This window comes from Bombina bombina, chromosome 5, assembly GCF_027579735.1.
Source record: "Bombina bombina isolate aBomBom1 chromosome 5, aBomBom1.pri, whole genome shotgun sequence".
Taxonomy (NCBI): Eukaryota; Metazoa; Chordata; class Amphibia; order Anura; family Bombinatoridae; genus Bombina; species Bombina bombina.
The window spans coordinates 864,385,832-864,411,296 of NC_069503.1; the positions used below are offsets into that span (position 1 = coordinate 864,385,832).

A 25,465-nucleotide genomic window follows, 5' to 3' on the forward strand; every position below is an offset into this window, starting at 1 on the left:
AAATACAGGGGGAATTGGGAGCCCTGTTCCCGTGGGAACTTACAATCTAAATGGATAGGAGGGTGAGAAACTGGAGGTGGGGACTGCAAAGTTGGGAATGATGTTAATGTGGAGTTAGATGAGTGCAACTATTAGGCAAGTGGAATTCATTAGTTACTGATTAGGTGATAGGCTTCCCTGAATAAGGAGGTCTTTAGGGAGCGTTTAAAGGAGGAGAGGTTGGGGGAAAGTCTACAGCTTGAGGAAGTGTGTTTCAGAGGGTTGGTGCCGCATGAGAGAAGTCCTGTAGTCTATCATGGAGGAGGTGATGGTAGAAGAGGCAAGGAGTAGATCGTTGTTGGATCTTAGGGGACGGGCTGGAGTATATTTGATGATTAGTGAGGACAGGTAGGGGGGGCTGCATTGGTAAGGGCTTTGTAGGTCAGAGTGAGAATTTTAAATTTAATTCTGCTGTGAATGGGGAGCCAGTGAAGGGACTCAGAGGGGTGCAGTGGATACAGAGCATCGGAAGAGGTGGATTAGCCTAGCAGAGGCATTTAGGATGGATTGAAGGGGGTAGAGGCGGGAGAGAGGGAGGTGGGAGAGAGGAAGGCCAGTTAGTAGGTTATTACAGTAGTCAAGCCGGGAAATTACTAGAGAATCAATTAGCTGTTTAGTAGTTTCAGCACTCAGAAAAGGATGAATTTTGGAGATATTGCATAGGTGGTTGCGACAGGAAGAAGAGAGAGATTGGATGTGGGGTATGAAGGACAGATTGGAGTCAAGTGTAACTCCTAGGCAGCGGACTTGGGGTGATGGGAAGATAGTGGTGTCACTTACAGTGATAGTAAAGTTAGAAACTGGAGTAGAATTAGATGGGGGGATTAAAAGAAAATCAGTCTTGGACATGTTGATTTTTAGGTGGTGAGAGGCCATCCAGGAAGAAATGCCAGATAAGCAGTTGCTGATGTGGGAAAGGACAGAAGGAGAGAGTGCAGGGGTGGATAGGTAGATCTGAGTATCATAAGCATATAGGTGATGGTTGAAGCCATGGCTACTGATAAGTTTACCCAGTGAGGAAGTATAAATAGAGAAGAGTAGAGGGCCTAGAACAGAGCCTTGAGGTACTCCAACAGACAGAGGCAATGAAGAGGCAGAGTCGCCAGCAAATGAGACAGAAAAGGACCTATTAGAGAGATGAGTGGATCCAGGAGAGGGCAATGTCACATAGCCCATGGGAGCTGAGAGTTCATAGGAGGAGGGGGTGGTCAACAGTATTAAAGGCAGCAGACAGGTCAAGTAAGATAAGTATAGAATAGTGGCCATTGTTTTTAGCAGAAAGAAGATCGTTAGTAACCTTGGTGAGGGCAGTTTCAGTTGAGTGTTGGGGATGGAAGCCAGATTGCAGGGGGTCAAGCAATGAGTTGGAGTATAGGAAGTGGGTCAGGTGATTGAAAACTAGTTTTTCCAGAACTTTTGAAGCTAGCGGAAGCAGTGATATGGGGTGGTAGTTTGCAGGAGAATTGGGGCCGAGGGAGGGTTTTTTGAGGACGGGGGTGACCTTTGCATGTTTGAAGGACGATGGAAATGAACCAGTAGTAAGGGATCAGTTGACTATGTGAGTAAGAGCTGGGGTGAGGGTAGAAGACAGAGAAGGTATTAGATGTGAAGGGATAGGGTCAAGAGGGCAGGTAGTGAGGTGTGAGAAAGACATTAGGGAACTCACTTCATTCTCAGTGATGGCGGGGGTGACTGGGGCGGAGATGGAAGGTTGCAGTCTTATGGTGGGATGTTACTTTGGATGGTAAGTGTTTTGTTGAAAAAGTAGTCTGCCAACTCTTGAGCACTAAAGGCAGATGAAGGGGGTGGTGCAGGTGGATAGAGGAGAGTGTTGAAAATGGAGAAGAGACATTTAGGGTTTGAGGAGTGAGAAGATATGAGAGAAGAGAAGTAGTTTTGCTTGGCTAAGAGAAGGGCAGAGGAGTAAGAATAAATACTGAACTTATAGTGTAGGAAATCGGGTTCAGAGAAGGATTTCCTCCAGGCACGTTTAGCAGCATGGGAGCATTTTTGTAGATAGCGTGTTTGCTGAGAAAGCCAAGGCTGGAGCTGATGACGTGGGGTTTTGTGTATTTGTGGCGGAGCAAGGGTGTCGAGTGCAGAGGAGAGAGAGTATTGTTATAGTGGTTTGTAGCAAGGTCAGGGCAGGATACCGTGGAAGTGTGGGAGAGGCGTTTTTGAATAAGGTTAGAAAGTTGGAGAGGATCCACAGTGTGCAGATTTCTACAGGGCCGGGGGGGAAATAGGTTTAGCATGTACATTGAGATTATAGGTGAGCAGATGGTGGTCTGAGATGGGAAATGGGCGACAGGTGACATCAGAAGGGGAGCAGAGGTAGGAGAATACCAGATCGATAGAGTGTCCGTTTTCGGTGAGTAGGGAATAGGGTGGATTGTGAGAGACCAAAGGAGTTTGTAAGTGAGAGAAGTTTAGAGGCTGCAGGGGCAGATGGGTTATCAATGAGGATGTTTAAGTCCCCTAGGATTAGAGCAGGTGTATTTGTAGAGAGAAAGTGTGAAAGTCAGGCAGCAAAGTTGTCAAGAATTTGGAGGTTGGTCCAGGGGGGCGATAGATAACTGCCACCTTGAGGGAGAGGGGGGAGAAAAGGCGGATGCAGTGGACTTCAAAGGAGGAGGAGAAGGAGAGAGATGGATGAGGATGCAGGTGCTGAAAGGAGCAGGAGGGGGATAGTAAGATTCCAACACCACCACCATGTCTCTCACCTGGCCTAGGTGTGTGGCTAAAATGGAGACCGCCGTGCGTGAGAGCATCAATGGAAGCAGTGTCAGAGGAAGATAGCCAGGTTTCAGTAAATGCTAGAAGATTGAAAGCGTTAGAAACAAACAGGTCATGAACCATTGTAAGTTTGTTACAGACAGAGCGAGCATTCCAGAGGGCACAAGAAAAGAGAGAGGATAAGCGCCATGGGTTAATGGAGATGAGAATGTTAGGATTGCGTGACCTGGAGTTTGTATTGTGAGAGACTGAGTGAGAGTGTAAAGTGTGGTGATTGCTGCAGGGCCAGGGTTAAGAGAGATGTCACCAGCAGCAAGCAGTAGTAGGAGTGTGAGTGACAGAAGGTGAGAGTGAGACTTGTAGGAGCATGTTTGATTAGAGACAGGAGAGTTAGATGGGGAAGTATTTCTAAGGAGGCAGAGAAGTTCATGAGAGGACAGCATAGGGGATGAGAGAAGGGAGGGAGAGATAAGGATAGTGTGGGGATTACTGATGTTATAAGGGCATGCAGTGAGTTTTAGGAAAATGGCAGACAGAGCAGAAAGGACATATAGAGCATTGTGCAGGTGTATAGTTAGTAAGGATTACCTGTTAGTGGGGTCTACATTTTCCTCTCCAGTTCCTAAACTCCAGTTGTTAACTCGGCCACTTATAATCCAGAGCCACTTTGAAGCTCAGAGCCAAGGCTTCACAGAGCCAGTGCTCAGCTGTATATAGTATATATATTTTATTTATTTATTTATTTTTTGTCTAACCTGTAATTAGTTAATTTCACCACTGTACAGTATGTTGCTTCCCTGTAAAGGTTTAGTACATGCAATTTAGCAGATATATGAATGCAGAGGTTTCTAATACCTCTGAATTCAAAAGGTGGGGCGGCTGCTTGTGCTGTTCGGTTATTGAAATAGCCAAATTTTTTCTTGTGAATGTGCAACACACTAAGCTCTGTGCAAATCCAGATCTTAGTGTGTTGCAGTGTTGCAGAATAAATTTGGCTCCGAAAATAGATGAACAGCACAAGCAGCCACACCACCTTCTGTATTCAGAGGTATCCGAATCCTTCAAATGCACATATCTACAATTTAGATGCAATTTTGAACACTGCTCATACACAGAAAAGTACATGTGCAGTGCAGTGTTTATATTGGCTTCTCTTATTGCTGTACAAATGCTATTTTATTTATTCTAGGATTAGCAGGGGGCAAGTTGAGAGGCATTTCTTGTAATATCATCACTGTAATATAATTTTTCAGTGTTTCCCAACATTATGTGCCTTTGTATTAGTCACTGCAATGAATTTGCAATAGAAATTGCTGCAGTCTCCCAGTCATTTCTGCCTGCCTAATTCCCTGTACCTGCTACAGATAATAGCACTTAAGTTGCTTTTTTATTGCGAGCAGGTTTGTTGTGTGCTTTTGAATATATCTACAAAGGTAGAGGGTCTTGTTATTCCTGCTACTTCTTTAGAGGACAAGAAATCCTTTACAGGGTGAGAAGTTCACTGTCCCTTTCGGGATCAGCTTTACAGAAAATGCAGCTAAAATGTATGGATCAGTGTTCTGAGAGGTCCCACAGTTGTGTCTAGCAGCCGTCTCTGGCAGTATAGGCATAAATGTAAACATACTGGTTTGCCTTTTTATTTTCTGTTGTGGCTCATTAGAACCAAAAAGTACAATATTCTATGGTGCTGTACTTTAGCCAAAGGTTCTTGCCCCTTGAATTTGGAGAAAGCCATTTCTTCATTCTGTTTGAATCCTATGAATCAACATTATAATTATTTATTTGTATATGTCTTCTGCACAGTTTTAATATTGTCAGAGCTCTCAAAGATTATTTGGAAGTTACTAAGGAGATCAGGAAGTCTGATAACCTGAATTTATCATCATAAATTTTCAGTGGAAAAGTTATATGAAGATGGTCACCTGGTCTTCCTTGCATACTTTGGTACAGAAGTACTGATTCCAACAAGTCAATTTTTTTTCAACTCAAAGACCTACTCTGCTTATTACATAGTATAGTGTCTATCCCTTAGAGTAATTCTGAGGTGAAACCATCTTTCTCCTTTCTTTCTCCAAATAGGGTAATGCTTCCCTATGCGAGAACCAACTCAAGCAGAAAAGGGAGGGGTACATGTTGTGGTACCTACCACCTCAAACCTTCAGTAAAAGTTTCAACCTATTCCCGTCATTAAATGGCTATATGCCCACCAGTGTTGAAATAGTTCTGTTCTGAGTGTGAAGACATTTTTCAAGTGTAAATCATGTTTTAGTGATTTTATTAAATATTAGATGAGATACATTTGTTGGTTGAAAACATCAATGTTTGCTACTTCAATATATAACCTAATCTGTACCTCCTGAATAAAGTCTTCATGGACTCGCATTCATTGTGCCACCTATGTATTGTAATTTACCTCACACTGCATTGTGCTACTCCTATTCAAACTCAGCTTTTACTCTGCCCCCCCCCCCTTATAACTTTTAAGTCAGGTTGATACCTTTGCCCCCATGAGTACTCTTGCACTTAAAGTGATAGTAAACGCTAGCGTTTGGGGAAACGCTAGGATTTACCAGTGCATCAAATAAAGGGGAGTTTCAGTCATGAAGTATAAAGTACTTCATGCTGAAAGTTCCTTTATTTGTCTGTAGTGTTCACCGTACAGAGCGCCTCAGGCTGCCCATGGTAGAACGCTATTTTATCACAAAAGTGATCTTGGCCAATTGCGTGCTAGCTATCCAGCGTAATGCCAGCTGTCCCGCATGGCTATTGGCCAAGAGGTGTAAACGTCACCTCATTGAAAAAATAGCATTATGCTGCGGGCGACCTGAGATGCTCAGTGGGGCGAACGCTGCAGACAAATAAAGGAACTTTCAGCATGAAGTATTTTATATTTCATAACTGAAAGTCCCCTTTTTTTGTTCCACTGGTAAATCCTAGCATTTCACAAATGCTAGGATTTACGATCACTTTAATGACACCAGGGATTTTCTAACCAATTTGTTTGCAAATGTGCTTAGTACTCCTATAGTTGATTTATAGTTAGCACTGCAAACAATAACTTTTTATAGCCATATAACTGCTTGGTACAATAAACTTGTTTATTTCAGGAGAACATTTTATATTTAAAAATAGTCCTTATAGTGTTCTATTTATTATTATATATTCTCATTTGAGCATTTTGTAAACTGCAAAATATAATTGTGCTTAAATTTATAACATTCACAAGTCTGTCAAGTATAAAGTATCGACGCTCAATGATTGATTTACTATCACTTTTGCTCTCTACAGATACTCTCGTTCTGAGATTAAATGCAACAGATGCGGATGAAGAAAATACCATTAATTCTAAGCTTGCCTTTAGAATTCTGTCTCAAGAGCCAGGACAGTCACAACTGTTCATAATTAATAAAGATACTGGTGAAGTGCGCACAACTGTATCCAACCTTGACCGAGAGGTAATGAGAAAATGTTTCCTTTTTAAAGGGACATAAAACAAGTTGGGATAGAGATATTTGAACATTATTTTCAAATACTTGCCAGCAATTTTTAAACCATCTTTTTATTCAAACTATTTTTTACTTAATTAGCCCTTTTAGGATATGCACAGATCTCAACCTGTTTTATGGCACTTTAAACTTGGAATAAATGTAATAAGAAAAATCGCATCTTTCATTATTCTCTTATCTATCAGTTCTGTAGAACATAACAATAATAGTGAGACTTATGTTGGTATTCAAAGAATGAAAAGGGCCTTATTTTTTCGCAGCAGGCTTTATATTTTTCCATGTACTTTTTGAAAGTGTCTGGGGGAATCACAGAAAAAGGTTCTGTATTCCTTATGTATTATAGGTGTGAGGAAATGATCAGCTACACTAGTGATGTCCCAAGGGCTGACATAGGTCAGATTTTTGGATATTCCTGTGTGAGAAAAATCTAAGTGTGCGGGCTACTAATTAACTCACTTGTGCTCACATAGGGATATCCTCAAAAGCTGATCTCTCTCATCCCTCAAGGACAAACCTTAAGACAAGCCTGAGCTACACCCTATCAGATAACAGGATCTAGGTGTGCCTGCTCTCAATACCAAAGAATGTGCACTGCAAGTGTATAAGAGCTGACCAATGCAAAATATTAAAAAGTTAATACATCAGAATTTATTTTAAACCATATGTGAATTTACTAAGGACCATATAATAGTTACATTTATGCAATACACGTAAATGGATCTTTACAGGATTAACCTGTATTCAGTAGACATAAGTAAATTAGGCAAGGGTGAGCAAATCTAAATGTATTTACCACTAATATATTGTTACCTCTATTGGTAAGAGATCCTTTAAGGGACATTTTAGTGTAAAAAAATAAAATGCTCTATTTCCCTAGCACATTTTAAACAAATTCCCTTTCTTCGCCATGGGCCCATTCCCCTATAGGTCTCTGGCAAGTTTATCTAAGAAGTCTTGTCAGTACTGTGGGGTCCCTCTATGTATGTTTGAAGGCCGCTTCTTATCTAAATGCATTTGACAGTTTTTCACAGCTAGAGGGCATTAGTTCATGTGTGTCAGATAACATTGCAATCACACCCATGGAGTTACTTATGAGAGGGCACTGATAGGCTAAAATGCAAGTCTGTCAAAATCATTTTTGTTTTGCGATTCAGATAGAGTATACGATTTTAAACTTCTAATTTACTTCTATTATCAATTTTACTTCATTCTCTTGGTACATTTTTTTTAAAAGCAGGCACATACGCTCAGAAGTCGACCCATTTGTGGAGCACTATATGGCAGCAATTTTTCAAGAATGTTACCCATTTGCAAGAGCACTAGATGGCAGCACTATTTCCTGTCATGTAGTGCTCCAGATGCCTACCTAGGTATCTCTTCAACATAGAATATCATGGGAACAAAGCTAATTTGATAATAGAAGTAAATTGGAATTTTTTTTTTTTAAATGTTATGCTCTGTCTAAATCACAAAAGAACATTTTTGTGTTTCATATCCCTTTAAAAATGAAACTGAGAATTAAAAAATACTTTTTTGTTTTCATTCAGCAACAAAGTAGCTACTCGCTGGTGCTGGAAGTAAAAGACAGAGGTGGAGAACAGATTGGACTGTCTAGCAAATGTGTCCTGAAAATAAAGGTTAAGGATGTAAATGATAATATCCCAAGGCTGGAAAAGGAGGCGGTATGTCAGAAATTGTTTGCACAGTCTCTCTTTTGTAAATAAGATCATATTTATCTAAAATGTTAGCTGACATGGACTATTTACTGCAGCAGATATGGACTTGTGGACGAAGATTTGAATTGCTTTGTATATTTCCCCATTTGTGCCTTATTGTATGGGGCCAACTGTCTTGTACTGTCAGATAACCATGTATACAGCTTTGGAAGTTTTATAGTAAGATGTTAAAGGGAATGTCAATTTTGATAATTTAATGCCTGGTTTTTAATAATCCTATTAAAAACAAAGGCACTTTAATTAATCAAAATTGACATTTCACTCGTTTTCTTCAAAAACGTACCTTTTAATCCTGTCAGTCGCTCCAGCAAGCCATTTTCGCGGGTCCAAAATGACGAATCCGGCTTTCTCCAATCAAGGCGTTGCATCAGGCCAAGATTCCCCCGAGGGGGGGGAAACCATGATTGGAGGAAGCTGGATTTGTCATTTCTGACGTCTGCAGAGGCTTCCGGCGGCCGGGGGAATCGCTGGAGCGGCTGCCAGGATTAAAAGGTACATTTTTGAAGAAAACAAGTAAAATGTCAATTTTGATGAATTAAAGTGCCCTTGTTTTTAATAGGATTATTAAAAACCGGGCACTAATTCATCAAAATTGACCTTCACTTTAATGATAAAATATATTGTTCAGTGATAAATTGTGATAGATTGTGTCATAGTAAAAAGCAAACATACCAGATTTTGTAAACAATTAATATATGAATCTAGCTTTAAAATGTCACTAAAATGCATAAACACAGAGCTTATACACAGAACCCACATTTTGAGATTTGATTTTGAGATTTATAGAAATATCAGTTTTCATTTTTTTTGTTTATAAGTAAAAGAACAACACATTTAATGTGGTTACCATGCATATGAAAGAGCAGGTTTAAAGGGACAGTATTCTGTAAAATTGGATTTATCTTAATGTGTTTCAAATTACTTGCTATACCAGCAACAAATTTTAAAATGTATGAGAAACCACTCCTTTATGTATACATTTGTATTTGAAATAGTTGGTTTTGTACTGACCACACAACACATTAAAATGGTCAGATCTTGCAGGGAAATCATAGCTCCTTATATTATCACTTTCTATATACACACACTTCTCTGTATACCAAAGCCCAATACTTAGAGAGAACAATTGAAAATTAGTATTTTATTACTTATCTCTGCTACCCCCACTGGGAGTGTAATTTTTTTCTGCTGGCTATGTTTACATAGCATTTCTATAGCCAGTACGTAAGTATTTACATTTTCATTATAGGTGGGGATACCACAAACAAAAGCAGCTATTACAAATACCAAATTAAAGGTAAAGGAGCTGTTTGCAAACAATGTAATACACTCTAGCAGGTAAAATGGATAATTGGGAACAGATTAAAGAGGAGAAACATATACAGTTCACTGTCCCTTTAAAGCACCACTAAACGTTCATTTTGCATAAAAATATGGGAATTATACCTCTGCAAAATGAGTCATTAAACAGTACAAGTGTGTATTCACAGGCATTTCTTCACTTCTCTTCATCCTCTCCATGTAGGCTATGCAATATATTGAAAGCAATGCACAGTGTAACATGCTTTACTCACTGATCAGATATTTTTTTTTTTAATTCTTGGTGTATTGAGCAATGAATTGCCTTAACTTAAAAATAAATCAGAGATTTATGAACCTTAGCAATGCTACATAGCAAAGAAATACCCTTCATAAAGCCCAGATATTCTTAAAGGGATATGAAACCCACATTATTTTCTCTCATGATTCAGAGAGAGAATGCAATTTTACAGCTTTCTAGTTTACTTCTATTACCATTTTTGTCTTCGTTCTCTTGGTATATTTAGTTGAAAGCAGGGACATATTCTTAGGAGCCGGCCCATTTTTGGAGCACTATATGGCAGCAGCTTTGCAAGAATGTTATCCTTTTACAAGACCATTAGATGGCAGACCTATTTCCTGCCATGTTGTGCTCCAGATGCCTACCTAGGTATCCCTTCAACACAAAATATCATAGGAAAGAAGCAAAATTGATGATAGAAGTAAATTGGAAACCATTTAAAAATGGGATGCTCTGTTTGAATCAAAAAAGATAATGTTTGTGTTTTATATCCTTTTAAGCTTTTGCCTCTTTATAGCAACTTCTGGCATCTCTCCTGTGAGTTTGGTAATCCTGCATCTATTATACAGCAAGCTCAAGAACCACATAACCAATACAGTACTAGATCCCACAGCAGACATTATCAGCTTACAATTTCCCTGCTCTCAAATAATATATATTTGTTCCTGTTATACCAGGTGAATACAATGTGTAACCTGCCAATAAGCATTTAACAGTGTCCTACTAGGCAGCATTTGCTTATTGTGCTTTGTTACACTTTATTACCATTTTTTTTAAAACATGTGTTTATTAAAGGGATAGGAAAGTAAAAAGTAAACACATATGACTCAGACAGAACATGTTTTTTGACGATACTTTTAAATTCACTTCGCTTTTCAAATGTACTTTGTTCTCTTGGTATCCATTGTTGAAAGAATATGTAGAAATCCTACACTAGTGTGAGTTAGTGGTGATTAGTGTCTGCACACATTTGTCCCTTGTGATTGGCTGACTAGATCTGTTCAGCTAGCTCTCAGTAGTGCTCTGCTGCTCCTTTAGCAAATTATATCAAGGGAATGAAGCAGGATTTTATAATAGAAGTAAAGTGAAGAGTTTTAAAAAAATTGCATGTTCTGTATGAATCCTGAAAGAAAAAAAAATGGGTTTCATGTCCCTTTAAGAAGTGGTTGTTACTCCCTTCCACTACCCTGTACATTAAACCTGCACAACTATGCAACTGTTTTCTTCCACATAACAAAAGTACTTACAGTGAATGTTTATAATGCAAATTAAAGAGCACTATTTAAAGGGATACTGTACCCAAATTTTTTCTTTTGTAATTCAAAAAGAGCATGCAATTTTAAGCAACTTTCTAATTTACTCCTATTATCAATTTTTCTTCGTTCTCTTGCTATCATTATTTGAAAAATAAGGCATCTAAGCTTTTTTTGTGGTTTCAGTACTCTGGACAGCACTTTTTTATTGGTGGATGAATTTATCCACCAATCAGCAAGGACAACCCAGGTTGTTCACCAAAAATGGGCCGGCATCTAAACTTACATTCTTGCATTTCAAATAAAGATACCAAGAGAATGAAGAAAATTTGATAATAGGAGTAAATTAGAAAGTTGCTTAAAATTTCATGCTCAATCTGAATCACGAAAGAAAGATTTTGGGTACAGTATCCCTTTAAATGTTAAATATTTTTTGTCATAAAAAAATGATGTAAAAACGATTTTTATTTGGAAGCTTTCAGGAACCGCATGTTTGTGTCCAATTGGACATTTTGTATCTTACTGATTTGTCACTGGCTGATAAGCAGAAATCTATTATTGTTCTATTTCTGGACAGTGACCTGCCTCACAAGCACAAAACTACAAAAACAAACTTCTGCACAAAAACATCCATTTACAAAAAATCAATACTTTAATACACTTTAAAATGCCCTAAATTAAATTCAAAAATGAAAAAGAACAGTCTACTCTAGAATTGTTATTGGTTAAAAAAAAGATAATGCCTTTATTACCCATTCCCCATTTTTGCATAACCAACACAGTTGTAGTAATATACTTTTTACCTCTGTGATTACCTTGTATCTAAGCCTCTGCAGACTGCCCCCTTATCTCAGTTTTTTTTACAGACTTGCATTTAGCCAATCAGTGCTGGTAACTCCACAGGAGTGAGCACAATGTTTATATATATATATATATATATATATATATATATATATATATATATATATATATATCACACATGAATTAGCATGAATTTGTCTAGCTTTAAAAAAAAAACTGTCAAAATGCCCTGAGATAAGAGGTGGCCTTCAAGAAATTAGCATATGAGCGTACCTCTGTTAGCTTTCAACAAAGAATAACAAGAGAACAAAGAAAATGTGATGATAAAAGTCAAATGGAAAAAAATGTCCAATTAATGTGCTTGTAATGCTTTCATTAGAACCAATCTCCTCTTTTTAAAACCAGGTTCCCCCCACAAAAACAGGCTAGTATACCACATGCAGACCTTTTTTTAAAAAAACATCTCTTTGAAATCTGCTACGATTTGAACAACTTGAAGCAAATTGTGAACTAAAAATGAGTATTTTTGAACATGGAAGAGCTATTTAACAGAAATATATTTTTTCCGTGCTAACTTAGTTTAAACTAGAACTAAACTACTGGTCTTTTTATAAGTTTTAAGAATGATATATATTGTACTATAGTCTCATTATGTTTTATATTACATTTCAGTATGAGGGGTCTGTGGAAGAGAATGTAGCTAATGTTGAAATTTTACGCATGAAAGCATTTGACGATGATGAAGAGTTCACTGATAATTGGTGGGCAAATTTTACTATTGTCTCTGGCAATGAAGATGGATATTTTGAAGTTGTTACAGACACTGCAACCAATGAGGGAGTTCTGATGATTGTTAAGGTAATTTTGAAATCTTTAGATTTTCAGCCATTACAGCTTTTTTTTTTAAATGTTATCTTAATTTTGATTGTTTAAATAAAAGAAGTGATGCAATATGATGGAATCCTTCAAATGTATCAGAATGGAGTAAGACATTTGATTATACCACCATATATTATCTTGGTGGGGGTATGAGCTGAATGTTTAATAAAATACTGATAAACAAAAAAAAATGGTATTAATTTATGTATATCAAAATATTTATTTTCTTTATTTCACTGTGGCCCAAAAAATAATAATCATGCCCTTTCAATAAAAATATAGAAACTTAGTTACACAGTTTTTTATTAAAGGGACATTAAACTCCGCAAGATACGAATATAAATTGTTTAATTACATGTAATAAAACAGCTTTGCCATTATTTATTTTATTCTCCTTCCCTGTAATTTAATTCTGAAATTGATGAGCTTTCCAATTCATGTTAAACATGGAAGTGCAGACACAGCTAGCTTAGCTAGTAGTTGTTTGGGACGTAATGGGGAAGTGATCCTGTGTAAGAAGAGTTAGCGAGAAGTAAATAGGGGGAGTGATTACTATTTATATGGGTTGGGGAAATAAAAGATACCCAACAGTCATGATTGACATAAGTTCTCAGTGAATGTGAATAAATGTATCTATAAGTAAAAAGTCTTGCTATTTTTTTAAATGTTAAAATTGAATTTGTGCTTTACGCTGTAATAAATGTATTTTTTTATTTTATTTTAGGAAGCCGATTATGAGGAGCTCCAGAATATTGAGTTAAGCGTAGTTGTTTCAAACAGAGCAGAATATCACAGCTCCATAATTTCCTCAGGTGGAGGTGGCGGCGCTGGAGGTGCAGGTGGTGGCGCTGGAGGTGGAAAGAGAATTCCTATCAAAGTAAAAGTTAAGAATGTTCCAGAGGGCCCAGTGTTTAAGCCTAAAAGAAAGAAACTTGTTGTTAGTGAGGGAAAAAAAGTAACAATAGGTCAAATCATTGGATCATATCAAGCTTTTGATGGAGACACCGGAAAAGTAGCTGAAAATGTCAAGTAAGATTTTCGTTTTATCCATTTCCTCTACTATGCAGAAAAAAATTAAATGCATTAATAAACCACATACTTTTTTAATATATGTAGTATGTCTCTGAAGTTTAACATTCTAATTAAACTTTGGGGTTTATTTGTAACTTTTATAACTATAGTGTTTAGTGCTACATAACTTCTTAAGTAAATATTTTGCATATGGAAATACATTAAGTAACTCATAAACGTTTATTGTAGAACAGCACCATCTAATTTCTTGTTTTCATAATCCAGCAAATGTTTCAAGAGTTCATGTAAACACCTCATAATCTGTTCATCCAGAAAAGTATCGCTAGAAAAAAAAAACAGTTGTATAGTTGTGGTAGCGGTTTATTCATGGTGTAAATTAAACTAAAATAATAGAGTTAAAGTTCTGAGACCAACATTCTTTTCAATATTAAGTTGAAACTATACAATGCCCTTCTTTTTTTAACAGGTATGCAAAAGAATATGATCCAGATAACTGGTTTATAATTGATTCAACTACAGCAGAGATCAAACTTTCAAAAATACCAGATCGGGAGTCTGCATATGTAGTTAATGGTACCTACATTGCAAAGATTTTGGCTATTAGTGAAGGTAAGAACACTATCTATCTTATCTATCTATCTATCTATCTATCTATCTCTATCTATCATCTATCACACAATACAAACAAAAAGTTGCTTCAAGGTTTAACTTAGATGATACAGGGATCAGACCTACAAGTGTCTTATGGATACTTTCTCTTGATACAAACAATAAATATTCGACTCAGTTATAATGTACTGTATATTGTGCTGATAAACTAGAACTTCACATCATCAAAAAAATAATCTGCTTCAAAAGCCATGACATTAATGAATTTTTTTAATAAATTAATTTACACTGCGTTGCAAATGATCTGTATAAAAAATAAAGGGGTTAGAAGTATTTTGCCATCTTGTTAGCTAAAGGAAAACACCTCTTTAAAGGCCTTTAGATTATGATTATCTTATCTCCTTTTCTGTGGCTAGTTAGGTACTGATATAATGGAGCTCTTGTACAGATCAGGCAATTCCTCTGGCAGGCAAAATAATGAAAGTATTTATAAAACATTTTTCTATGCATATTTAAATAGTTTGTGGAGGATGTAATTTTGAATTTTAAAGTTCTTTTCATGATAAATAGCCATAGCAACCTTGCTTATTGTGGCATATCTTTATGCTAATTTTTCAATAAAACCAATAATATTTAAACTTATTACATACTCATGATTGATTAATTGAAAACAATGGATCATTGAAATGATTTTTTAGGTTGGTATAAAGCATATAGACTATGGTAAATAATTCACATTTTATTTATATATAATAAAATAAACCTGATCTTAGAATTTATTTATTATTATTTTTTTTTTAGTGCTTCCAGGTAAAACTGCCACAGGAACTATTGCCATTGAGGTGGAAGATGTAAATGATAACTGTCCAATTATACTCGAACCAATTAGAACAATTTGCGACAACTCTAAGTTTGTGAATGTGACTGCTGTGGACCGAGACAGCTTTCCATTTGGCGCGCCTTTAACATTTATAGTTGTTGATGTTCCTGTAGGAACTGCTAAGAACTGGGAAATTGGAAAGAAAGATGGTAAGAAATCCTTCATTAGAATTTTGCTTTTCATACATGTTATCCAGTAATATGTTGTACATTTTTCAATACAAGTCATCTATCTATGATCCTGCTATTAAAGCAATGAGTAACTATACATCAATAAAACAAAGTTCACCTATTAAAGGGACACTAAACACCTTGTAATTGCAATACATTTATGCTGTCTCGATGTTGAATACCACGCTGAAACATTTTTAAATAAACATCTTGGGGCAATGGTTTTTTAATACCCAAACTTCACCCACCAATTGCCTTATTTGGAGGAGCGAATCCAGTCTTGTTGCAGACAAAGCTAGCCACAGTCATCATGTTAGTATAAATTGTGCTGTTTTTCAGTTATCTGCTAAAGCCAGTTTGGGAAAGATATTTTGCAGTTAGCCTTGAGAAGTCTTCTGTGTGTATTTCCAGCTTTGAGAATTAGAAAAACTCCAATGTCCAAATTTGCATTGCATGAAAAGGGGTTAAAATAAAGGTGTTTAGTATCCCTTTAATAAATGTAAAACAAATAATAAATTTAGAAAAGCTCCTTTACTGGATTTGACATTTATACTAAAGGTATTTTCTTTTATTCTTTTTGCATTTATCCTAGATGTTAGTGTTCAACTCATACCAAAAGCTATCTGGCCTGGCTCACATAAGGTTCAGGTTCTGGTGACTGATAATGAAGGATTAAGTTGTCCAGAAATGCAGATCCTTGAATTGGCTGTATGTGATTGTGAAGGGGGCGATGCTTGCTCCTCGAGAAGGATTGAGACTTCAGTAGGGCTTGGAGCCGGTGCAATTGGCCTAATGATCCTGGCTTGCATACTACTGCTATGTAAGTATGGTGTTATTCATTATAGTAATGCGCTAAGGTGCTGTTAATATCATTTGGAAATGTATTATAACTTTTTATTATAACTTTTTTTTTTTATTATTTTTGTTTCTAAAATATTTTACATCAATATATATTTAAAATAAAATAAGCTTATTATTTTATTTTTTTCCCTCTAACATAAACCTGCTAGCTGCAGTTAAAGGGATACTAAACCCACATTTTTTTCTTTCATGATTCAAATAGAGCATGCAATTTTAAGCAACTTTCTAATTTACTCCTATAATCAATGTTTCTTTGTTCTCTTGCTATCTTTATTTGAAAAGAAAGAATATACGCTTAGGAGCCAGCCCATTTTTGATTCAGCATCTGGGTAGCACTTGCTGATTGGTGGTTAAATGGCGCTGAACCAAAAAAGGGGGCTGGCATCTAAGCTTAGATTCCTTCCTTTTTAAATAAAGATAGCAAGAGAGAGGAGAAAAATTGATAATAGGAGTAAATTAGAAAGTTGCTTAAAGGGACAGTCTAGTCAAAATTAAACTTTTATTATTCAGATATGACTTGTAATTTTAATCATCTTTCCATTTTACTTTTATCATCAAATTTGCTTTGTTTTCTTGGTATTCTTAGTTGAAACTAAACCTAGGTAGGCTGATTTGCTAATTTCTAAGCCATTGAGGGCTGCCTCGTTTAACATGCTTTTAAATTGCTTTTCACAAGAGACTGAAAGTACATGTGGGCCATATAGATAACACTGTGTTAAAGGGACAGTCTACACCAGAATTTTTATTGTTTTAAAAGATAGATAATCCCTATATTACCCATTTCCCAGTTTTGCATAACCAACACAGTTATAATAATATACTTTTAACCTGTGTGATTATCTTGTATCTAAGCCTCTGCAAACTGCCCCTTTTTCAGTTCTTTTGACAGACTTGCAGTCTAGCCAATCAGTGCCTGCTCCCAGATAACTTCTCGTGCACGAGCACAGTGTTATCTATATGAAATACGTGAACTAACACCCTCTAGTGGTGAAAAACTGTTAAAATGCAATCTGAAAGAGGTGGGCTTCAAGGTCTAAGAAATTAGCATAAGAACCTCCTAGGTTAAGCTTTCAACTAAGAATACCAAGAGAATAAAGCAAAATTGGTGATAAAAGTAAATTGGAAAATTGTTTAAAATTACATGCTCTATCTGAATCATGAAAGTTTATTTTGGCCTAGACTGTCCCTTTAATGCTCGGGAGTTATTTAAGATTTAGCACAACACAATACTAAATGCAAGTCAATAGATAATAATAAACAGTCACAGGGGGCTGGAAGAAGGTTCTTAGATACAAGGTAATAACAGAGGTAAAAAGTGTATTAATATAACTGTGTTGGTTATGCAAAACTGGGGAATAGTAAATAAAGGGATTAAGTACAGTAAGCTTTAAAACAATACAAATTATATTGTAGACTGTCCCTTTAAAATTGCATGCTCTATCTGAATCATTTAAGCAAAAATGTTGGTTTAGTGTCCCTTTAAGCTTTTGTTTAGAAGCTTGCAAATAAAAGATGATGCACAGCTGTTCATTCTACCAACATAGCTAAATGCATAGTGTAAATATTGTCACTTTACCTATTAGACTTACCACAATATCCATCTTTGAGTTCTCCCTGACAACCTGTAAGAATAAGTACAGTATGCACCATGTATTTCTTGATAGTTTAAATTTAAACTTATTTTACTTAAAGGTAAAAATGTCTCCCCCTTAAAGGGACACTGAACCCAAATTTTGTTCTTCCATGATTCAGATAGAGCAAGAAATTTTAAGCAACTTTCTAATTTACTCCTATTATAAATTTTTCTTCGTTTTTCTTGCTATCTTTATTTTAAAAGCAGGAATGTAAATCTCAGAAGCCAGCCCATTTTAGGTTCAGCACCCTGGATAGTGCTTGCTTATTGGAGGCTTACATTTACCCACCAATAAGCAAGCATAACCCAGGTTCAACTTCTCAACCAAAAATGGTCCAGCTCCTATTCATCACATTCCTGCTTTTTAAATAAAGATAGCAATAGAACAAAGAAAAAATTATAATAGGAGTCAATTAGAAAGTTGCTTAAAATTGCATGCTCTATCTGAATCATGAAACAAAATAGGTTTAGTGTCCCTTTAATGTGTTCCCAGTGATCTATTTTACCTAATGGAGTGTATCAAGTTGTTTACAAAGATCATCTTTACCTTTATTTTATTGTTCAAAATAGTTGTTTTTCCACTTTTTGACTCTGTAAGGAAAATTATTAGATATAAAATGTAAATTTTCTGTTTTGGGTATGGCAGTTCTTTTTAGTCAGACCTGAGTTTAAAAAAACTGGTGATTTTGCAACAGTATTAACATTTCACCTAGACAAAAATAAAAGGTTATATAAAAAGAAGAAACGGTGGGACCTTTTGTTTCCCTCTACAATCCTGAAGACAGCTGATGCCTCAGTTTAGACATTAAAAAAAATAAAGTTAATAACATTAGATTTTGGTGTCCATGTTAACAATGTGGGTTCATTATATTACAAAATCTGTTTATGGTAATAAAAAGGACTGTCAAAATAACAATCCCCCATACATAATACATATTATATCTTCCACATACTCAAATACATAACCTCTGAAAAAACAAATCTGAGAATCAATGATATAGATATAGAGATCTGTATGCAATTACTTACAACTTTATAAAAAAACGTTCTTACTTCCCTCCATATGGTTCATAAAGATATTAAGAGACATGGCAGCTGAAATTATGATTCACACAGTGTGAGCATAAAAAAAAATACTTGTACTGTTAGTGGGTACTGAGGACTGGCATTAGTAGACATTGCTCAAAGCCATGGGTCTTTAGCTGTATTTCATCAATATCATAAATATGTGTTGTTTAATTTATTTTATTTTTAAAATAAAAATATCCATAACTTGTTCAAGGGAAACAGAAAAGTAAATATTTTTAGTTTTTTATTGTAATTATATGTTTTATCTGGTCATTTATATTCTATATCCTTTTTTCAGACTTATTTTAAAGGGGCAGTAAGCACTTTATAATTACTAAGACATTTTTGTTGTGTTGCTATAGAATAATATATCTGCTAAGTCTAAAACAAACTAACATCTTTTTTTACTGAAATTATTTTTCAATTGCCAAATCATTTACCTTATTTTAGAGGGGCCAATCTGGGCTTTAGTCTACACACCACATCACTGTCATAAAGTTAGTATAAAGACCATTATTTTGCAGTTGTTATCTGATAAAGCCAATCTGGGACAGATATGTAGCATGATTAGCCTTTAGAAGTCAGCAGGCTTAATTTCATGTTCTGAGAATTAGAAATTGATAATTTTTCCAGTGCTAAACTACATGAAAAGGGAGCAAAATAAATAATAAAAATATATATCACAAAGTTGTTTTAATATGCACAACTAAAAATTTCATATAGAAATATCTAGGTGTTGTTGTCCCTTGTTGGAAAAGTACCAATACCTATTACCATTTTAAAAATATAAAAATCATATAGTAATCTACATTCTCTAGTGCTATAATTCTGTTCTACTACTTTGAGTTTTTCCTCTCTTTATTGTTATTGTTACATAGCTGTGTGTGTGTGTGCTTGTGTTTGTGTGTGTGTGTGTGTGCGTGTTTTTGTGTGTGTGTGCGCATGCGTGCACGTGTGTGTATACCAGCACCTGGAGTTAATAATTATTCATATATAGTTATAAATATACTTTGCAGCACCACAACTGCTTCTTTCTATAAATTATAGCTCATTATTTCTTTATTTTTTTGGATTCTTTTCATTAGTGGTACCACTTCTGTTGCTCCTCTGCTACTGTGGAAAAGGGAAAGGATTTATTGCTGTCCCAGATGGTACAGAAGCTTCTTTTGTGAAATGGAACAATGAAGGGGCAGAGCCTGAGGACATGGCAAGTATTCTTTAGCAAATAATAAATCAGGGATTCCCTGCTGCAGTACTTAGACCCCCCCCCCCCCCCCACACACACACACACACACACATTACAAAAATATTTAAGTAGCATTTTGGGCAGAACCTTTTATTTTTCAGTGAAATAGTTTTAAGAACATGTTAAAATACTGGATGTAATATTTTTTTGTGGGTTTACATATTTGCTGTTCCTTCAGCTCTGTATTGCCCATTTATTTATTTCTTATAGTAAGCAATTTCCCTTTAAATAGTAGTAACATCCCTCAAGCTGTCACGTTGTTCACTGCTGACAGCTCTGTGTCTGTGAGCACATGGTGCTGCTAAGGAAAAGCTTGTGGCAATCAGTCACCTTCTTATAGGCAGAACCACTCACTGCAAATTTAAATAAAAAAAGCGACATTTTTATTCTAAACCATTATGTTTAGACATAATTTTGTACATTATTGCAACTAATGACTTTAATCCTGAACACTTTGGGCAAACTTTATCATCATTGCAGGTTTACAGGTTTGCAAGAAGTGAACCTGTCCACTTGCAAACGCCACTTGCAATGGTGCACCGCATGGCGAAATTTAACATTGAACAAGAGCAGGGCATGTCAATCACTCTAAATGAGCAAGTGGCGGGGTAATTGATTTCATCACCTCTGAGGTGTTGGAGAGGCAAAAGAAGCAGTTTCTGCTTCCTAAATATGTTGCTGCAGGCTCACTCATGTGCATAACCTAAAAAGCTGCAAATGCAGCTTCATAAATGTATCCCTTTGTGTTAATTAATGTTTCTGGTCCGTTTAAACCTCTTTGGTCAGATTACGAGTGGTGCATTAACATCAAAAAGAGGTTTATAGTGGCTGTTTGCGCACATAGGATTTATTGCTCTGACAAATTGAAAGTAAACGTGATTGCGAGCGCAATTGGAGTAAATGTGGGTCAGGATAGCGCGTCCTGGTTAACTGTTTCGCTGAACAAAAAAGTGTCACAAAACACAACAAAAATACATTACAAAGTACAGTTACACTAAAAATAACACCATCTAATAAAAATATATATTTTAAAAAATGCATAAAAAAGTTAAAAGGGTTCAAAGATATGAGGTCTCAGGTGTTAGCAAAAAAAGGCAGGCAAAGGGCTTTAACGTACATATACATGTGTAAATATGTGTCTGTATATAAAAAAATATATATGTATGTGTATATGTGTGTGTGTGTGTATATATATATATATATATATATATATATATATATTTATAAGTGTGTTTTTATGTATTTGTGAGTGTGTGTGTATATGTGTGTGTATATATATATATATATATATATATATATATATATATATATATATATATATATATATATATATATATATATATATATATATATATACATATACATATACATGCAGACATATGTACATATAAACAAATAAAAAAATATATATACACACACTCACCGGCCACTTTATTAGGTACACCTGCTCAATTGCTTGGTAACACAAATTGCTAATCAGCCAATCAAATGGCAGCAACTCAATGCATTTAGGCATCTAGACTTGGTAAAGACGACTTGCTGAAGTTCAAACTGAGCATCAGAATGCAGAAGAAAGGGGATTGAAGTGACTTTGAACATGGCATGGTTATTTGTGCCAGGCGGGCTGGTCTGAGTATTTCAAAATCTGCTGATCTACAGGGATTTGTACGCACAACGATCTCTAGGGTTTACAGAGAATTGTCAGAAAAAGAGAAAATATCCGGTGAGCAGCAGTTGTGTGGACGAAAATGCCTTGTTGAGGTCAGAGGAGAATGGGCGGACTGCTTTGAGATGATAGAAAGACAACAATAACTCAAATAACCACTTATTACAACCAAGGTATGCAAAATACCATCTCTGAATGCACAACACATCAAACCTTGAAGCAGATGGGCTGCAGCAGCAGAAGACCACACTGGGTGCCACTCCAGTCAGCTATGAACAGGAAACAGGCTATAATTCGCAGAGGCTCACCAAAATTGGACAATAGAAGACTGAAAAAAACGTTGCTGGTCTGATGAGTCTCGATTTCAGTTGCGACATTCAAATGGTAGGGACAGAATTTGGTGTAAACAATATGAAAGCATGGATCCATCCTGCCTTGTATCAATGGTTCAGGCTGGTGGTGGTGGTGTAATGGGGTGGGGATATTTTCTTGGCACACTTTGGGCCCCTTAGTACCAATTGAGCATCGTTTAGATACCACAGCCTACCGGAGTATTGTTGCTGACCATGTTTATCCCTTTATGACAACAGTGTACCCATCTTCTGATGGCTACTTCCAGCAGGATAATGCACCATGTCACAAAGCTCAAATCATCTCAAACTGGTTTCTTGAATATGACAATGAGTTCACTGTACTCCAATGGCCTCCACAGTCACCAGATCTTAACCAATAAAGCACCTTTTGGGATGTGGTGTAACGGGACATTTGCCTCACAGATGTGCAGCCGACAAATCTGCAGCAACTGCATGATGCTATCATGTCAATATGGACCAAAATCTATGAGGAATGTTTCCAACACCTTGTTGAATCCATGCCACAAAGAATTAAGGCAGTTCTGAAGGCAAAATGGGGTCCAAGCCGGTTCTAGCAAGGTGTAACTAATAAAGTGGCCAGTGAGTGTGTGTGTGTGTGTGTGTGTATATATATATATATATATATATATATATATATATATATATGTATATATATATATATATATATGTGTGTGTGCATTAGAGCCCTTTGCACTTAAATGGACATAAAACCCAATGCTTTTCTTTCATGTAATTAGCAAGAGTCCATGAGCTAGTGACGTATGGGATATACATTCCTACCAGGAGGGGCAAAGTTTCCCAAACCTCAAAATGCCTATAAATACACCCCTCACCACACCCACAAATCAGTTTTACAAACTTTGCCTCCCATGGAGGTGGTGAAGTAAGTTTATACTAGATTCTTCGTTGATATGCGCTTCGCAGCAGGCTGGAGCCCGGTTTTCCTCTCAGTGTGCAGTGAATGTCAGAAGGATGTGAAGAGAGTATTGCCTATTTGAATTCAATGATCTCCTTCTACGGGGTCTATTTCATAGGTTCTCTGTTAATGGTCGTAGAGATTCATCTCTTATCTCCCTTTTCAGATCGACAATATACTCTTATATATACCATTACCTCTACTGATTCTCGTTTCAGTACTGGTTTGGCTTTCTACTACATGTAGATGAGTGTCCTGGGGTAAGTAAGTCTTATTTTTTGTGACACTCTAAGCTATGGTTGGTCACTTTTATATAAAGTTCTAAATATATGTGTTTAAACATTTATTTGCCTTGATTCAGGATGTTCAACATTCCTTATTTCAGACAGTCAGTTTCATTATTTGGGATAATGCATTTGAATAATCAATTTTTTCTTACCTCAAAATTTGACTTTTTCTCCTGTGGGCTGTTAGGCTCGTGAGGGCTGAAAATGCTTCATTTTATTGCGTCATTCTTGGCGCAGACTTTTTTGGCGCAAAAATTTTCTTTGTCATTTCCGGCGTCATACTTGTCGCCGGAAGTTGCGTCATTTTTTTGACGTTTTTGCGCCAAAAATGTCGGCGTTACCGGATGTGGCGTCATTTTTGGCGCTTAAAGCATTTAGGCACCAAATAATGTGGGCGTCTTTTTTGGCGCTAAAAAATATGGGCGTCATTATTGTCTCCACATTATTTTAGTCTCATTGTTTATTTGCTTCTGGTTGCTAGAAGCTTGTTCATTGGCATTTTTTTCCCATTCCTGAAACTGTCTTTTAAGGAATTTGATCAATTTTGCTTTATATGTTGTTTTTTACCTATTACATATTGCAAGATGTCTCAGATTGACCCTGAGTCAGAAGATACTTCTGGAAAATTGCTGCCTGATGCTGGATCTACCAAAGTTAAGTGTATTTGTTGTAAACTTGTGGTATCTGTTCCTCCAGCTGTTGTTTGTAATGAATGTCATGACAAACTTTTTAATGCAGATAATATTTCCTTTAGTAATGTTCCATTACCTGTTGCTGTTCCATCAACATCTAATATTCAGGGTGTTCCTGTTAACATAAGAGATTTTGTTTCTAAATCTATTAAGAAGGCTATGTCTGTTATTCCTCCTTCTAGTAAACGTAAAAAGTCTTTTAAAACTTCTCATTTTTCAGATGAATTTTTAAATGAACATCATTATTCTGATTCTGATAATGATTCCTCTGGTTCAGAGGATTCTGTTTCAGAGGTTGATACTGATAAATCTTTATATTTATTTAAAATGGAATTTATTCGTTCTCTGCTTAAAGAAGTCTTAATTGCATTAGAAATAGAGGAATCTGGTCCTCTTGATACTAAATCTAAACGTTTGAATACGGTTTTTAAACCCCCTGTAGTTATTCCAGAGGTTTTTCCCGTCCCTGATGCTATTTCTGAAGTAATTTCCAGGGAATGGAATAATTTGGGTAATTAATTTACTCCTTCTAGACGGTTTAAGCAATTATATCCTGTGCCATCTGACAGATTAGAGTTTTGGGACAAAATCCCTAAGGTTGATGGGGCTATCTCTACTCTTGCTAAACGTACTACTATTCCTACGGCAGATAGTACTTCTTTTAAGGATCCTTTAGATAGGAAAATTGAATCCTTTCTAAAAAAAGCTTACTTATGTTCAGGTAATCTTCTTAGACCTGCTATATCTTTAGCGGATGTTGCTGCAGCTTCAACTTTCTGGTTGGAAGCTTTAGCGCAACAAGTAACAGATCATAATTCCCATAGCATTGTTAATCTTCTTCAACATGCTAATAATTTTATTTGTGATGCCATCTTTGATATCATTAGGGTTGATGTCAGGTATATGTCTTTAGCTATTTTAGCTAGAAGAGCTTTATGGCTTAAAACTTGGAATGCTGATATGTCTTCTAAGTCAACTTTGCTTTCCCTTTCTTTCCAGGGTAATAAATTGTTTGGTTCACAGTTGGATTCTATTATTTCAACTGTTACTGGGGGGAAAGGAACTTTTTTACCACAGGATAAAAAATCTAAAGGTAAATTTAGGTCTGCTAATCGTTTTCGTTCCTTTCGTCACAATAAGGAACAAAAGCCTGATCCTTCCCCTACAGGAGCGGTATCAGTTTGGAAACCATCTCCAGTCTGGAATAAATCCAAGCCTTTTAGAAAGCCAAAGCCAGCTCCCAAGTCCACATGAAGGTGCGGCCCTCATTCCAGCCCAGCTGGTAGGGGGCAGATTACGATTTTTCAAAGAAATTTGGATCAATTCGATTCACAATCTTTGGATCCAGAACATTGTTTCACAAGGGTACAGAATAGGCTTCAAGATAAGGCCTCCTGCAAGAAGATTTTTTCTTTCCCGTGTCCCAATAAATCCAGTGAAGGCTCAAGCATTTCTGAAATGTGTTTCAGATCTAGAGTTGG

At 36.2% G+C, this 25,465-nt stretch overlaps 1 protein-coding gene across 1 annotated transcript in view; it reads left to right on the forward strand.

Annotated features, from left to right (window-relative positions):
• Nucleotides 1–25,465, forward strand: part of DSG2 (desmoglein 2) — a 78,753-nt gene that overhangs the window by 40,158 nt on the left and 13,130 nt on the right. The window contains exons 6-13 of the mRNA XM_053714998.1: nucleotides 6,064–6,230; nucleotides 7,829–7,963; nucleotides 12,344–12,529; nucleotides 13,275–13,579; nucleotides 14,049–14,191; nucleotides 14,993–15,220; nucleotides 15,834–16,061; nucleotides 19,889–20,014. Of these exons, the coding sequence (XP_053570973.1) occupies nucleotides 6,064–6,230; nucleotides 7,829–7,963; nucleotides 12,344–12,529; nucleotides 13,275–13,579; nucleotides 14,049–14,191; nucleotides 14,993–15,220; nucleotides 15,834–16,061; nucleotides 19,889–20,014 (1,518 nt within the window). The remainder of the gene's footprint in view (nucleotides 1–6,063; nucleotides 6,231–7,828; nucleotides 7,964–12,343; nucleotides 12,530–13,274; nucleotides 13,580–14,048; nucleotides 14,192–14,992; nucleotides 15,221–15,833; nucleotides 16,062–19,888; nucleotides 20,015–25,465) is intronic.